Source organism: Catharus ustulatus, chromosome 5, assembly GCF_009819885.2.
Source record: "Catharus ustulatus isolate bCatUst1 chromosome 5, bCatUst1.pri.v2, whole genome shotgun sequence".
In the NCBI taxonomy this organism is placed as follows: Eukaryota; Metazoa; Chordata; class Aves; order Passeriformes; family Turdidae; genus Catharus; species Catharus ustulatus.
In genome coordinates, this window is record NC_046225.1 from 57,400,537 (window position 1) to 57,418,506 (window position 17,970).

General features: G+C 36.6%; 1 protein-coding gene across 2 annotated transcripts in view; it reads right to left on the reverse strand.

The window, feature by feature from the left end:
* The window catches only part of PI4K2B (phosphatidylinositol 4-kinase type 2 beta), a 23,001-nt gene extending 6,995 nt beyond the window's left edge, over positions 1 to 16,006 (reverse strand). For both annotated transcript variants that reach the window (XM_033060161.1, XM_033060160.1), the window contains exons 1-7: positions 15,706 to 16,006; positions 11,515 to 11,663; positions 6,349 to 6,549; positions 5,728 to 5,859; positions 4,250 to 4,403; positions 2,663 to 2,730; positions 2,082 to 2,178 (exon numbers count right to left, since the gene is read on the reverse strand). In XM_033060161.1, coding sequence (XP_032916052.1) covers positions 2,082 to 2,178; positions 2,663 to 2,730; positions 4,250 to 4,403; positions 5,728 to 5,859; positions 6,349 to 6,549; positions 11,515 to 11,663; positions 15,706 to 16,003 — 1,099 coding nt within the window. In that variant the 5' untranslated portion in view covers positions 16,004 to 16,006. The remainder of the gene's footprint in view (positions 1 to 2,081; positions 2,179 to 2,662; positions 2,731 to 4,249; positions 4,404 to 5,727; positions 5,860 to 6,348; positions 6,550 to 11,514; positions 11,664 to 15,705) is intronic.
* Positions 16,007 to 17,970: the final 1,964 nt, after the last annotated feature.

Genomic DNA, 17,970 nt, shown 5'->3' on the forward strand with positions numbered 1-17,970 from the left:
TATTTGACTCATATGGAAGAACTAACAAAAGTTACTATTTTTAATATATTTTTAATTTTTTAAAATGTCTTCTAAGCATGTTGAGAGAAAGGCATTCATAACTTTTCATGTAATTGCAATTAGACAGTTTTTATCACCTTAAATTGCAAAAGCAATTAATATTACCAGATAAACAAGATACCAAACTATTAGTTGCAGGAGCTGAGAAAAGTTACTAGCAGCAGGCCACCCCTGAACTTCCTCACAATGCCCTCAGCCCTTTCAGTCTGACAGTCCAGCCAGTTTTACACATCATTCAATTTGTTCACTTCATATCTCACATTTCCCTACAAGAATACTATGACAGAGCATGTAGAAGTTCTCACCAAAGTCAAAGAAAAAAAAATTTTTAAAAATCAGTATTCACTGCCCTGCCCTTAGCCACGGAAGTAGCCATCATTAAAAGCTGCCTAGTTATCGAGCACAGTTTGTCCTTGGTAAATCCATGCTGGCTTCTCCACCACCTTCTTGTTCTTCACGTGCCTTAACACAGCTTTCAAGAGATTAATTCCACAGTTTCACATGAAGACCGAAGCACCCTCTCTCACATTACTACACTCTTGAAAGAGCGACAAGAAAACTGCATTACAAACAGCATCAGCCAGCTCCCCCTGTTTCCACTGCATCCCATCTACTCCTATCAACTTCTGTATGACCATTTTCCTTAAGTACTCCCTTTCTTCTGCTTTGGGGATTCATTCCCAGGGGCTCTACTCTTACGAGCTTTGAGATCCAAGAGACAGAGAGCAAATCTTAAAAGTGAAAACAGGCAAAGTCAGCATTGAGTAATTTATTCTTTCTTAAGCCTTTATGTCTTTGCTGCACTTTTCTTCAGACCCACTCTCATTTCTAATTTACTCAGTCCTTTCTTGTTGCTCTTAATGTCCTCTGCCAGCTGTACTCACCTGAGCTTCAACATCCCAAACTCCATTCCTTGCACTTTTGGAAAAATTCTCTATTTTTTCAGGGAAATTGCTACATCTTTCCTTTTTAAAAAAACGTACTTAAATTTTGCATCCCAATTCAGTCAGGATTTCCCTGTTCATCCATGCTGGACCAGCTTCCTGCCTTTTGCAAATGCTGCTCTCTGGTTTTAAGAAGGTTATCCTCACTGACCAAGCAGCTCCAGGCATCAAAACCATGCTCTAGGGAGTAAGAAACTGCAATTTGTAAAAATGATGCCAGTTTACTTTTACAAAACTATCCTGTCCATCTGCAAACGAATTCTAAAGGATCATGCAAGTTTACTTCAGCATCAAAAGGAATAAAGATGGTATAAAATAAGCAATAATTGCTGGGTCTTTAGAATAGCTACGGAAGTGATGTAGCCAAGAGATATGTAGGACAGCATCTCTATAGTATCAAGACAGTGACTGCACAGAGCTCTGGGTGGAGTACTTAACCAGCCTTTTGACAACATAACTAGCCCACACTTAACTGCCAGAATTACCTGGCTGGATAATAGCCCACAGAAGTGAATACAAGTCCTGTTGGGTGCTTCCCTCCTAACGATAAGTAGTCAGAAATGCAGTCAAAACCCATCTCATTTTAACAGTAATAGTATTTTCAAGCAGATGGAAAATTGACTAACCAAATACTAACTTCTACAAACAAGAAAAAACAACCTGCCTACTTGTCCACCTACAACAGTACCCTTCATTTTGAAATAGAAATTCAGCCAACAGAGGGACAACTTGCAAATCCTTGCATTCAAGTTATTTTCCACTATGTTTTTCAAGGAAACATGTTTGAAAAAACATGTTGCTAAATTCTTCCAGTTCCACCATTACATACAGTACTATGTTTATGACTGTCCATGTATTAATATTGCTTAAAGTTTAAAAATATGAACAAGAACCAAATCACATATGCAATTGCAAAAATGGCATTTGATGCTAACTTTCTGAAGAAAAGTACATTATTTAAAAGTTCAATATATAGTTACAGTGATGACAGTTTCTTACTACAGCAACACAAATTAAAATTACTTCTTTGGAAGTTACACTCCCAAAAGGAAAATGATTGAAGAATGAAGTACTTACATGCCCTCCACTCATCAGGATGCTTAAAAGGAAATGCTAAACCATTGTCAATTGCAGCAATTTTAATAGATTCTTTAGTTAAGGTCCATTGGCTATCCTACAGAAGGAATATTCAAAAAGTAAGTGATGCCTACGTGCTTCCACAAACAGAGAAACACATTAAAATACTAAATAATTAGCTTCACTGGTTAAATTCAACTTAAACAACACAAAGCAGTACCCAAATAAACTCCACCACATATGATTTCTTTCTACCACCATTGAAGAGAAGCTCTTCCCCAAACACAAGATAAGCAGAGCACAAAGGGATGAAGAAATGTGCCTGAGCGACAGTGGACATTGTTATTGTTATTATAGCCCAAGCTAATAGAGCAAAAATACAGAATAATAAAAATAATTTCTAGCACTGTTCTACCTAGTCTAAATAAAATAGCTGTTCCACTCAGTTTGCCTACAATAACTTGTAGCTATCTTATTTCTTGAGACCATGAACCAGGATTAAGAATATGCCCTTAGTCTCCAGCAAGATCAAGTTACAACACAATTTAAAGAATATAGATTTCAGAGTACAATTATCTTACCTTATCTGACAGATCAAGTCCATCATCTTGTTTTTCGTACCTGACTAACCAGTTGTCGTTACCTCTGTCTTTAAACAGGAAAATGCATGTCACAACGTGTCATTTATAAAGAAACCACCATCTAGAGTGACCTACAACAATATTGTAAACTGACACTTTACCAGTGGAGTTAGGCAAAACTGCTCAAAAAGGGGATTTCCCATCACATATGGTTTAATTTTACTGAAACATACAGGCAACCGATTTAGTGGAAAAACCAAATTTACCATGTGTTCTTAGGTATGCATTACCTCTTTAGTTCCCCAACTGGTTGAATATGCAGCAAACTATCAAGAAGGCCAAAATAAACTATCTTCATACATTTTATGTAGAAAGATTGGTTATGATGTGCTTTTTTCCTGAGGAAAAAATCTATCAGACCCCAATGACTTAATTTTTAAGCTTGTTTTAATGCTGAGGAAATGGAAATTGAGAAGGCCTCCAAAATTACAGATAATGTGACCTTTGACTACACAGAGAAAATAGATTCTACAAAGATGGAGAAGGGGCAAAACTGAATAGAAGGGCAAGAAACTGAAAATGTCTGGACTGTTCAGACAAAATTAAATGAGATTAAATGCTCTGAAAAGGTCTTTCAGAGAATGACCTCATGGATTTGTAGGACTTTCTGTCATTTTAAGGTGTTCCCTTAAGTTTAATCATCATCAGATTTTCGTGTTCTATTATGATTTTCATATTCTATTATGCTCTATCTATTAGATGAAGGTAAAATCATCCATGTAATGAGATTTTGCATTTTGAGTATTTGCCTCACAATTCTGAGAATATCAAAAAACACTAACTCATTGGAAACACTGAGACTGATTTGATAAAGCTGACAGACCATGGCAACAGCTAGCAAGTATTATGTTCTTATGAAACTTTCTTCTGGTTTGCTTCTAGAAACAGAATTTGAGAAAAGGAAAATGAGTTAGACATGGTATGTCTGAAGAAAAGCAAAGATGCCCACATCTGCCAAAACAGCAAATTAAAAACTGTAAACATAAAACTGCCTTTGGATTCCTTAAGAAGTAATTCACCTACATAGGTGACAGAAGAATCACAGAATCTGTGTGATAAAACAAAAGTGCAGAACTGACAGGCACACATTGCAGTAGTACCTCAGTGCCTACACAATGAATAAGAACCATGGTGAGCTGGTGTGAAACTGTGCTATTATCAGTTTAGAATAAAAGGAACTGTAGTCATGGCTTTTCTTACGGATCCTGAAACCTCACCATCCTTTATCCTAAACGGGGAAACAGGCAATAGCCTATGCACAGAATTAAAGCACAATGAAAGCATTTGTTTTCGACTTCTCACATTGCTTAAAAATATGAGTAACAATTAAGGAGTTGTTTGGACTGTTTTCCTACTGCAATATTTACTGTAGGAATCCAAAGTATTTATTTAAATTTAAAAAGCATCTTTATGGCTTTCAATCACAAGAAAAGCATCTGAAATGCATAAAAAGCCTTAAGAACCAGCCTTCAGGCAGCATTGATTTCTGCCTCACAAAAACAGGTACCAAGAGATACTAAAAAATACCTGTATTTCTGATGACATAATCTAAGATAACCAATCTTTCAAACTGTGACTGAAATTCTTTCCTTGTGTTCTCAGGTAAAGGATCAGCTTCAAACTTCCTGAGCCAGTAGTCAGCTTCCTTATATCCTTCAACAAACAGCTGAAAGGAGCCAACCTGAAATATTAAGAAACTGCATTTGGAAAATGCACATGGGTAGGTCACATAAGTAATCTCAACATTAACAGAAAAACTCATTATATACTTTCAAAGTTCAGAGCATAGGAAGTATGACACTACAAAAAATAAGTAATAAATAAATAAATTTATTTTTTCATTCCTATATTCTTAAAAAAGGTAAGAGTTAAATCATGTGAGGTTGGGTTTCTGGGGGTTCCGGTGGTGGTTTTTTAAAAATATTTGTTTAAACACTCAGTGAGATACCAAGAATAAACTATAGCCAGGCAGCTCAGTGTAAAAGAACAGTTAGTATTGTAAAAAAATACATGAAACAGAGAGAAACACTTATTTTGGAAGCACTTCTTATAATAGTTAAAAGAACACTCACTAAAAACTACAAGAGAAAAATCTTCCTCTCTGAAAAGCCTTAAAACTTCACTGATAAGAACAGTAGCATTAACTGTTTTCTTCAAGAGAGATGCTTTTTGCAAAAAATACTGAAATGTATTTCCCAAAAGAGTCCAAGGAAGAACACGAGAGTTGGCATAGGCTCCATACGTAAGTGAAAGGAGTTCAAGATTGAAATTCAAAAACTTCTGTTTGAGAATTAAAATGCAGATAAATAAACACACAGCATGTGGAATAACCATGCTCATACAAGCTTGCACAAGCCATGTCACATGGATCTAAACTGCTGGGAACTGACATAAGTGGATTACCCAAACTGTACATAACCTGTGTTTTAAAAGCTTAGGATTAGAGCACTGTAATGATATTCTGGGGATACAATAAGGTTCATTAGGCAAGAAAGATGTGAGGTTTTTAGTCAGTATAGTCTGCACGTAAGACAAAAGGGAGGTAGGAAGAACACAACAGCAGGGTACCCAGTAGAATAAAAACAATAGAAGGCGGGGGCGGGGGGTGGAAAACACAAAAAAAATTCCAAAATGCCATAAACTGCAGGGAAAAAACAGACTGACAATATCAAAACATGACACTTAAAGGACAGGTAGTAAGCAATCAATCAATAAAGCAAAAGTGAGATATACAACAATTAATATGCTACTACTCCAGCAGAAAACAGGACTGTTAACTGAAACAAAAAGTGAAAAGAAAAGTGAAAAGATTATTAAAATAGTTCCAAAGAAGGAATGATGTAAGAGTGTATACATGTTGCATGGAAACAGTCATATCAAATTTCAGTTTTCAACAAGTAGCACATTTTTTTCTTCTATCATTGAAGTTACTTATAAAAACCCTTTAAAAAAAAAGTTTTATGTAAGAATCAGGAAGTGCACAAATGAGTTGTTTTTGATCTTACCTTAGGAGGTAGTCCAATTCGGTTAAATTTTTTAGCAACTTTTGGCACTTTCTCTAAAGCATATTTTTTTCCTCTTGACTTTGCACGATCTATTGCACTGTAATTAAAGGTCTCGCTGACAAGCCAGGCAACCTTAAAATATGGAAGTTAAACACAGCTCAGAATTCCTCATTATTTCAACTGCAAATTTACAGTTAATGTTATGCCTAGTTATAAGAAAAAAAATTAAAACTAAGCAAGCATCAGGCATTTTCAACAGATAAATTTTATATGAAAATGTGAATATTCTCTATTTTACATATCCCAAACAAAAATGGGAATTTTATATGCTGATTTTTGCAATTTGCATCTCATCAAAACATAAAGCACAAAAATTATCAGAAAAGGCTAGAAAGTGGTTCCAAAGAAGGGATTCAATTCATAGCTCAAAATTATCCATTAAATCAAAAATTAGTCACTTTTTCTACACCAAACTACTGTGCCTTTGTACTTGCAATAGTTTATAAATGACTTATAAATAATACATGATGTACAAGGCTATCTACACAACCACAGTTCAGAAACTAACAAATATGTTGGCTTTTTTTTTTAATTCAGTAATTTATGTGTTTTAACTTTTACCTTAGTTTTAGGTACAACTCCAAGCCCCAGTTTCTCATCCACAAGATAGGCACCAGCTTCAGAGAGATATCCCTGATTTGGAACGAGGCAGCCTCTGCCAAAGCAGCAAGGACAGCAAATTTTGTGAAAATATTTGGTCCATTTTGGATTTAGATGTCCATAAGGCTCTTCAGATTTTGGTTTGAACACTCCAATAATTTTCTAGGGTAAATAATACAAAATTAAAATATGAGCTCTTTGAATTGCAAAATATTATAATTAGTTTAAAAAGTAGTTATTTGAAAATACTGATTAAATCCTATCCTGTGCATTTTACAGCTGGTCTTTTTAGATGATGAAATAATAAAACTAACAAAATTTAATTCCAAATGAATTTATCATTAAGTGCTTCTTTAGGATTAGTACAAATTCAATATAGCTCTTCATAAGAGAAAATGCAAACCAACATTTACTTTTGTCAAAATTCAGAAGGACTGAATTTACATATTATATATATAAGTTCCTAAAAAAGGAGGTTTTAATAGGAGCTTTAAAAACAACTTTCAGCCCACCATCAGCTCACTGATCAGCTATTTCAGAGATATAATGGCTCCAGGAAAGCGACAGATATATAGAACAGTAAAAATCAACTGACTTATTTTCTTTTAAATATATTTTTCTTATTACACTGAGTTTGAATGGATAAAAATGGCCATCAGCTATCATTTACATTACATTTACATAGTAAATCTTAAAATTAGTCAGAGACCTTTGTCCAATTTTGGACCCTGTGCTTCAAGAAATCTGTTAACAAACTGGAGAAAGCTGAAAAAAATTAGAATAAGCACAAAATATGTGAATAATGAAGACAGCAGGAACAGTAAATGCTTAAACTAAGAGAAAACTGAGGCACAATGAACTATGGAATAGGTTGCTATAGAAAAGAAAGGAAGAACACATTTACTGTTAACAACCCAAAAAATGACAGGCTTAAAACCCAGCAGATAAGCTGCAAAAAAAAATACTTTAGAATCTTAAGTGCAGCTTGAGACTGGAACAGATGGCCAGGTTCTGCAGTCTCCAAAACTGGGTGCAACCAACAACAGGTTAGTTAAACATTCCTCAAGAATCATGTTAAAACAATGCTGGCTCCACAGCACAAGCATTAAATCGCAATTTCTCAAGGTGTCTTCTACATACGGTTCCATATTTGTTAACCTCAAACTCCAGGGTTATTACCACATTAAAATATATAACCTTTCAATTGTCTCTGATAACCTTTGGCCTGGTGCATAAAGTCCACATAACTCCTCTGTAGCTCAGGTGGAATGCTATAGAAATGCAACATCTTCATCCCTTCTTACTAGACAATGGCAAGTAAAACAAATTCTTTCTGATAAATACTTAGGGACAACTGTTTTAAGAAGCATTTTCACATATTGGTACTTTACTAAATCCTTATGAAAAAAGTGAGTATCTCAATAAGCTAAACACTGCCTGCTGTACTAACACTCAAAGCTGATTCACACTCAGGTCATGAACATGTTTGCTGGCAGTCAGAAACAAGCAGTATTCCTCAGTAGCTGCTGATTCAGCTGGATTAGGGAAAGGATCTGACCAGCTGGTTTAACTTCTAGAGATTTTTCAACCAATTTTTCCAAGACAATCTTCTTTTGTCCAAGATTGCCCAAGATGAAGTAACTACAGAAAACTTAATTTAATCAGTTTGTAAACAGATACACACCACACCAGGTATTAGTAGCATCATGTCTCATCCATATATTTTGAGTCATTCCCATTAACTACAAGGAAAAGTAAGTGACAAAATACCCTTATTTGCATTCATACTATAAAATTAGTGTCCTATCAACAGAGTCAGGAAACAAACTGACAAGAATTCTCTTTGGTATGCTGTTATCTGTGATTCTAAGGTTGCATTCAAAACCTTAAACACAACTGCACAGAGAAAATTCAACTTAGACCTACACAAATGCAATAAATATTCCATGCAATGTGAGAGGCTAGCATGTCTTTTGAATACTTAATTATTTATTATTTTCTTATTTTTAAGTCACAGCATTTGGTATACTACTATAGTCAAAATCCTAATGTTAGGTTTAGAATTGTTAAGAAGTTATTTAATTTTTTCCTATTGAACCACGTGTATCTATCTACCTGCTTAAAACATTTCTTGGAATTGTTGTGATGTATTTAGAAGTACACGTCTAACCTTTAATTATCTCTTCTGAATCGCTCTCTGGCTAATACTTCCTAGTAAGTGCCCATCTAAAATAGGAGCTTAGCTCATTCTATTACCAGCTTGACTGTACAGTGCTATACTGTCAAATCTAGACATGTTTTTCAAGGTTTTGCTGAAGTTAGAGCCATGCTAAGCTTTGCAGAGCCACTGCTCTGTTGACGACCAGAGTAGAACCAAAAAATTCAATCCACAGAACAAGCTACCAATGCCAGTCTTGATTTTGCCAGTCAAAATGAATTTATAGACTGACTCTATTAACATTAGCAATTAGTTGAAACTGTCAGGAACATATTGCAGAATGATTTGTAAATAGATACAATGTCTTTTATTTATTGCTTGCACAATGAAGAACAAATGCAGAAATATTCAAGCCTTCTGTAATAGTGTTGCTTAAGTACTGAACTAATTTCAACATGCAACTATATAACTTTTGCAAATAAATGCAAAAAACTGATTTTAATTATACAATTTGAAGTTTATCTTTCTGATAGAACCAAATCAACACAAAAGGTGACGTAATGGAAACATCTTGTTTTATCTGTAATTTGGTATTCATTTTGGGCAAACACTTCAGAAGGTGACCAGTGAAAAGGCTTAGCACATCTTTAATGAGCTCCTTCCCAGCATAAGAAAGAGGAGATTACTCAAGAGGAATAGGAGAAAGCAAGTGACAGAACCGGTCTGAAGTGGAATGATGCAATACTCAAACAGGATCTGAAATCCATTCTACACACTAAAGTTGCACTATTGACAAAATGAAGTTTTATCAGACCTTTAATGTGGATAGCAAACATAGATAAGTTCTAGAACAAAAGCAAAGAATAAAAGCAAAATTTAAAGTCTTCTAAGCACTTGATATCTTTATTCTCACAGTCCCATATCCCAAATTCTTGCATATTTTGCAATTAATTTTTTGAATCATATAAAATAAGCAGTCTTCTTTTCTCAATCTTTGTTTCTCCTAAATACTTACATTCAAATCAATGACCTGCATAAGGGAGGAGGGCAAGCCACTACTAGAAACTTAACTAGGAACAAATACATAGCAAAAGTAAAACCAGTAAGAAAATCACCACATGAGAAACAAGGAATAATATGGCCCATCCAAAATACTGTGGTTATGTTTATACTAAAATGATGCATAAATACTCTCACCATCACCACGGCTATGGTATGATTTATTTTCCCTAATGATTTCTCTACTAACTTTCTAATAATAAAAATATCTTGATTGCACAGCATTAAGAAAAACTCAAAAGACTTTAATCAGTTGTAAAGTATTTTAGTATGACACTCTAGAATATTCTTTAGATACATCATGCGCAGAAATTTTGCAAAACTATTGATTCAAACCAGCATTTGACTACTTACACTTTTTCCTATTGCATATTAAATAAGATATAAACCTACTTTAAAATACTACTTTAAAAAGAGCATAAAGTTTGAATAGGTGTATATAAGCACACAACCAGAAAATCTACAAAGATCTAAGCTGCTAAAAAAGAGAGTGACCTGAAGCTGGAACTCTGAAGTTTTCATATCTACAGCATTGCATGTGATAGCAAGAATCCCACAAAACCATTACCTTTTTTTTCCTTCAGGTTTCAAAAAGAGAGAGACCCTCCTTTTTATTTTCTCCACCAGAATGAAGGGGATCATTACTAACAAATGTTACTGGAACACAGGTATATGAACTGCAGTTTTCAGAAGATTTTGAAGGGGTGGTTCTGCCACTTTCCATAAAAATAAATGGATCATAAATGGACATATTTATTTATATTAAAGTCAGGTAACTACTCTAAAAAAAAATCACTTATTCAATAAAGTGTAAAAGCTATCACCAGAAAATTGCCATTAAAATAAACTAAAAAGCTATGAAAATTAACTGGCAAAACAGGAATATATTTTCTAGTGACCAATAATAATGACAAAAAGCTAAACAAAAAACATACTACCTCCTAAATGAAAGGAAAATTACTGTTATGGGAATGACAAAAATCTTGAACATGCTCTGAAAAACTGTTCCAACTTCCATTTCCAGCACAACTGAGATCCTCAGATTAATGAACACCTACGTCTATCTAAGGGCTAAAAATTGCTGATTGAGCTTGAAATAAAATCAGATATGACAAATCAACAAAACTTGAGCAGTAGGAGGTCTTATTATGTGAAACAGGTCAGTAGCAAAGTATTTCTAATCTAAAGAAAACAATATGGGAGTATGTCTGAGACATAATTTCCTCTTACTAAATAATGTTAACCACACGCTGCTTTTCAAGAGAGATTCAGTACTCCTCTGTCTCCAAGTAACCTTAGGACATCTCACTGATGATCACTATTCAAGGTACCAACTACAGAAGGGAAAAGCAAATTTTGCAGCAGAGAAACCAAATCTTCCAGATAAGATTCAGCAGAGAATTACAAGTTAAAAGGTAGATTTGATGATATCACTCTTCTTGCCCATCTACAAATCACATGAGAAAGGAGACATGGCCTAAATAAAAGGTTAAGAAGAGAAAACAAATATAGCAGGCTTAGCTAAAGAAATTTAAACCATGCTGAAATCAGGAGCTCAGTTGGGCAAAAATAAATTAAGACACATAGAGAACAAGATTCTGCACAAAGGAATTCCTGAACTGTTTTCAGATGTTAGAGACCCTTTTATTCTCTCTGTATTTCTTGGGTGTGGATCATTAAAAATGTGATAAAACTGCATCAGAAATAATAGTAACTGTGCCTTAGCTTATGCAGCAAGGCATAATTAGAAATCTAAGTATTACTTGCATTGATATTTCCAAAATAAATTTCGGCATACAATAAATTATTAAATAACTTATTAAAATTAATTTGCATATAGATAGAATTTTTGACTTTGCATTTTCAGCTTGCTGCTGATGGTGTGTCTGACTTTGCAGTAAAATGCTCACCCCTTTTGGATCCTTAGCAAAGTAACTCCCACTGGATCCTTGAGAGATTCTTTCTGGAAAAACTCCACACTCTATAGCTTGTTCAGTTCTCAGAATAATTTCTGCGAATTCTGGATCATCTAAAAATATATTCATATCTGCGGTATGTCCTGAAAAACAAGAAAACAATCAGTCTTAAGTGCAACTTGTACTACCAACTAAGCATAAGCAAACACACTGATAAACCAACAGCCTTCCCTGCTGACGCCCATCCAACAGCAGGCTGAAAAATCTGGTCCATTTAATTAGTGCAAGTTTTTCCACTGATACATCCATGTCTGATCAACTTTTTGTTTCAAGTAAATCAGCCAAATCTGCAACAATAAATTTGAAACTGCCACTGCTAAGTGTCTACAGTTTTCAGAATTTATCTTTTTAATATTTATTTACAAAACAAAGCTAAAGAAAAAAATAAGTTCTAAGTCAGAACTGTAAAAAAAAGTGAAAGATTTTACGAATTATTTCTGTGTCCTATCCATTACCCACTATTAGAACAATATTGTACCGTTCATTTTAGGGCTTGACTAACATGTTTATCATCTGCTAAAATGCAAGGAAGTTAATCCACTGAATAATCTGCCACAGTGAGGTACTGCAGGCTGGCACCATTCCAGCCTTAAAACACTGTAAGCAACTCGTAGCATTTCTTTACCTACTGACCAGATCAGGTCTGTGCAGATATTTGGGCAAACTCTAGGACTCCATGCAAATATTTAGAAAGACAAGAAAGAAAGGTGCCAGAATTCTGCTGACCTTTCAATTTTTTCAATACTTCTTCATAATTTTTGATACTGCAGATTGTTATACCTTCTTTTAAGGCTAGGATTGTTTCACATGTTCACTGAGTGTATTCTAATGGGCCTGTGCATTAGGGTTCATTTCTGCATTAACAAACAGCTATATTATTCTAAATTAAATATTTACAGATAAAGTTGCTTTGTTCCCATTTCAGCAATTGAAGAAATTTAGCTGGAATGACAACCAACACACAATCCATTCACAAAAGATACTCTTAACAGTTTGTAGAGAGTCAAATAAAAAACCAAACTTTTTTTTTTTTTTTTTTTTTTTTTTTTTTTTGTAGCTGAGGACAGTTTTTGAAGCTTTTTAGAACATTAGCACTTGCTTGTATGTACCACTTAAAACAGTAACACGGACTCCAAACAAAAAAAAAAAAAAACCAGTCAAAAAGCATTAAAAATTAGGAAAATCTTAGTATAAGTTGGCAACAAGGAAGAGAAACCTTAAAGCTAATAGTAGATCATTCTTAAGAATCAAAAACTACAGCCCATTGGATCAGAATCTGTTATAACTTTCTGGTCAATACTGCTGTGATAAACTGCACTTCAAGACTTTAGAGTAGGACAAGAGGAAGGGAAGAGGTACAAAGGTTTTCCTGTCACAAAATATTTAAATGAGTTAGGGAAATTAATCAAAAAACCCACAATAAACTTATTTCTATGGAACAAGTCACTTTGAATCAGTGGTTCTTATTTCAGTCAAGCCTCAGCTATCTCCACACATCTACATTACAACACACAGCTGAGCTCTAACTACTATGTATTTTTGTCAGTGAAAGCAGAATCAAGGTTGTGGATTATACTGTTACCAAATGAAGTGCAACAGCAAAATCAGGGTTGTGCATTATACTGTTACCAAATGAAGTGCAACATCCATGCTAAGTCATTCTGCACAATTATCTTCCAGATGAAGAAAACCTACAGACGAACTTTGTATCACATGGATTGCAGTTGACTGTGTGGAAGACTCAGAGGTCAGTTTTTAATTTCTGTGCATTTATTCTAGAATCTAGAGACATTAAGTAGTCTCAATTCTCAGGAAATTCGCCTGCCATGTCTTTTCTAACATAAAAGATAATTTCTGAAAAAATATTAAAACAACAAAAAACCATTACACTGCATGCTGAAAGAAGAGATAAATAATTTTTGAAACTCATTATTTGCTCAGTATTGCTATTGTGCTGCTAGGAAGCATCATACAACAGTGATATGGCTCTACAACAACATTTACAAGGAAACTAGCAGTTTTAAGGAGTTTATTAACCTTCTCCATATGAAAATAAACCATATTAATTGAAGATAGTATTTGTGAATGTGGAAGGGTTTGGAGTTTTTTTGCGTTAGTTTCTTTTTTAAAAATTATTTCAATCAAGTTTTCCACTGAGAAAGCATGTTATGCCAAACTTACTCCCAGTACAGTCTCGAAACTTAAAATTATAACTAATTAGGGTTCCTATTGCAATTACTCCTGAAAATTACTCCTCTCATTAAACTCCCACTAAAGAGACAGGGCTTATGCACACACAGTCGAACTATGAAGCTTGAGAACTTTTTTCACATTCATTTGGACAAGGTTCAAGTTTGTGAAGCTGCTATACTGGAACGATGAAGACTTGTCAAAGAAGATACAAATACTATCATCCATGGATGCACCTCAACCTGTTCTTCCATCTTCCAAGTTAGCATGACATGAGCTAAGCTAAACTAACACACTTTGCAAGAGTAACATGTATGAACTCCCTCACACTAAGCTAGTTATACTTTTATTAACATGATCAAAGGTAGTCCCTGTAACCAATTCCATCTGCTCCTATTCAGACCACAGCTCCATTAAGGAAACACTGTGCTGCAATAACATACATGAATAACATCTGGTGCATGTTGGTTCCACCTGAAACAATCCTGCACCTTCAAGGGTTACAAATACAGAAAAGGTAAGGACAAGGAAACAAAGGATGAGATTCTATACTCAGTATCAGTTCTGAGATTTTCTTAAACAATTTTGGGGCAGATTCCAAGTAGTACTCTGCATTCACCATCCTAATTGCTTCAGTGGCGCAAGACCTACATCTGTAGCTACCACTCTGAAGCATCGACTTCTTTTTTAAAGTTTCTAGAAACATTTTGCTAGCAGCACTATCGCCTTAACACATCTTAAGTCTTGTAGGAAGAAGACAGGAAAATTCTTAACATTTTAATGTTTACATTACAGGTATAGACTACACTCAAGACCAATGCTTAAAAGATGAGATTTTTCTGTCTATGGACAACCAAGTAAAAATTCTCTGTAGTTACTAGAACAGAACTATTAGCACAACTTGTTTTGTTAAACTTGACGGGGGGGTTGTTCAGATTTTCTTTTTAAAGTACTCTATTGTTGCAAAAGAATCAGTGTGGCCAGTCTCTAGCAAGAAATCTTATACTATAATTACAGCAGCAAAAACAAAGAAGTGAGAGAACCCCACATATTTCTGTCAGCAAACTCATCCAAGATGTATACTTTTTTAGAAACTTGTACAGAAACAAAGTTTGAAAGTCTAAAGAAAAGAAAGTAAGCAACAAATATTTTGCAATTTATCATTTTGCTGATATATTTAGAATTCGATAATGGGCACGCTTATGTCTCTTTTCAACGTTCTTGCATTCCTGGATTTTCACATTGTATTTCTCTCTTTAGGAAGTGATTTGAAAATACAAAGATAAATTTTTATGAAAACCAAAAATATGACAGTAGAGCCCACATCTAAAACTCTTAAAGCATGTGATGGTACAAAGTGAGCATATGATTAAAACTAAGAACAAATACAGTCTGATTTTTTTTTTTTTCAAGATGAAATCATGGGGGTCACAAAAAAAGTACTTAGTGGGATACGCAAGTCAAACTGAAAACTTCACATTTCTCCAAGTGCTCAGGAAGCAGCAGCCAGTTCCACCACAAAACAGTCTTTAAAACATGCAAAGCCACAAGTTTCAAACAACACGACAGAAACAAACAAAGCAAGGCCCAACAAATTTGCAGACCGAGAGCGGGGAGAAGTGAGTGAAGAACTCATGAAGATGTAAACGATTCCTGCAGCCCCGCACACCGGGACAAAGCAGTCAAACTTCTATCGGTTTGCAGCATCTTCTCTTCATTATCAGTCAGCAAGCCATAGGTCGAGAGAGGCCAACACACCTCTGCCCCTCACCGATGCTACGCTATCGGACACAGCACAGCGAACGCACTGCAGTCCCCACAGCATTTCTGCAGCCTCGCTGGCAGGACAGAGCAAGGCAGGGCTGCCTCTGCCCCTGCCCCAGACCCGCGCTCCCCTCGCACAGCGCTGCCCCCCGGCCGCTCCCCGGGCTGTACCTGCGGCGGCGCGGCGCTCCTTGTCCCAGCCGGCGCCCGCTCGCCGCCCGCGGCCGCTACCCGATGCCCGCAGGAGAGGCTCATCCTCTCCATCCCCCTCGGGCCCCGAGTCCTCCGAGTCCTCGGAGTCCTCCACCTCCTCGAGCCCCGGCTCCCCACACTGCCGCACGGCCCCGCCGGGGACGGCTCTTACACTCTGCGGCCCCCGCAGGGGCAGCCTTGCCTGAGGCGGCGACGGCGGCGGCTCCACGAGGAGCAGCAGCCGCTCATCGGGCTCCTCCGCACCCGGCTCCGCCATGGGCGGCCGGGGCCGGGGCCGAGCGCGGCGGGAGGAGGCGGCGGCGGCGCGGCCGGGCGGGCTCGGGGCGCTCCCGCCGCTCCGGCTCCGGCTGCGCCGCCCCGCGCGTGCGCGCGGCCCCGCGCCCGCCCCGCCACCTGCCTTAAAGGGGCCGCGGCCGAGCCGGCCGCAGCTGCAGCGGCTTCTCGGGGACAGCGAGCGCTCGGGAGCCGGACGGTCATCAAAACATCCCTGAAACTCGCCGAGTTCTACCCTGGAATAGGCTTGCCTCCTGGCCACCACCTGCTGCTCTCCCTCCCCAAACTTTGTTCCATCACGGTAACTTCCAAAACGAAGCCTAAAAACAGTGTTAAAGAAAACAGTATGAATATATTGCCATTATTTCCATGTTCCCCCACTGTCCATGCGTTATTAACTGGAAGAAAAGACATACTGCATCAGATTTCACCCTGGATATGTTCTCCCAATCCTCTCTATAGAAGAAGGGATTGCCTCAAGTTTTGGTGAAATATGGGAGAAAGATACACGTATTAAATATTTGCATAGAACTGAGATTAAGGGTTATACTGGGAAAAAAAAAATCAATTCTCAGCTAAAAATACTAATTTTATATATTTATTACTCATTATTCTCATAGTTAAGAGCATGGTATAAGAACTTAACATGTGCATAATCCGGTTTACAGGGAAAAAAAATCACTTTTCTTGGTTACTGACAAAATATAACCTTACTGAAGTGCTGGACTTGTGTTTGTTTTGTCTAGGGTTGCCTGTCAGCAAGCGGACTTCGGAATTAATCTGAGTGTCATTTAGTTATGTAACTACTAATATCTGTAATATTTGATAAAATCTGTTCACGCTTGCATTTCTATTCCTACTCCTTTCTATTAAAAGTGAACTCAGTCAATGTGACTCCAGATAAATAGCCATTTGATGCCTAGTAAACACATAAATGGAGATTACAGCAACTGGGTGTAATTTTCTTTACAGAAAATTATACGGACGTTTCTGTGTGAAGCAAACAAAAAGATCAGACTAAAAGGGAGAAGTCTGACATTTTTCCCAGCAGACTGTTAAGTAATACTGCACCTCCATTTGGCTACAAGTGAGGTGTGGCTGTTTTAATAATGTTCCATTGAACAGTCTAATTCACAAGCTTCTAAAAAGATTGAGAGTTCATTCGTTTGAAAAAAAAAAAAAAAAAGAAATAACTCATTAGTTATTTTATAGAAAGGCCTGGGTTGGAAGGGATTTTAAAGATCATCTATTTCCCACTTCCCTGCTATGGCTTCTACTAAACCAGGCTGGTCAGACTTCCATTGAACCTGGCCTTATACCCTTGCAGAAACGGGGCATTCGCAACTTCTGTGGGCACTCTGTTCCAGTGTCTCACCAGCATCACAGCAAAAAATAGTAAAAAAGTCTATTTTTTTCTGGTTTATGCATCCATCTACGCGTATTACTGTATTTCTACATGCAGTTAACCGGTAGTTTTCATCTTCTGCTTCAGTAAGAATTCTGTAACTTGCTTACAGATCTTGAGCTAACAAAGCCTTTACATTGCCTCACTTTTCAGTAGAGCAGAGTTCAAACACCACGAGAGCTCATAATTAAAAAAAAAATACACACTACCATCATAGTAATTAACAAACCATTAATTTTAATTCCAAGTAGCTAATACTCTTCAATTAGCCACCTGGATTAAAATTACTAAGAATTACATCACGTAAATAAGTGGGGCCATTTTCCTCATGCTAAAGCTTTTGTCTCTATCCCTCCAACCAACGCAGCAGTTTTTGTCACCTGCTTATATGTATTTGAGCACTGTATCGAGACACTGGAGTGGAAGAAACAGAAGGAAAAAAGGGTAATACACAGACAATCGTGCGCTTATAGCTTTAGCTGGGCGCCCTCCTGTGACACAGACCAGGAGGAGCAGCAGCTCCGCGTTCATAAAGCAGCAACACA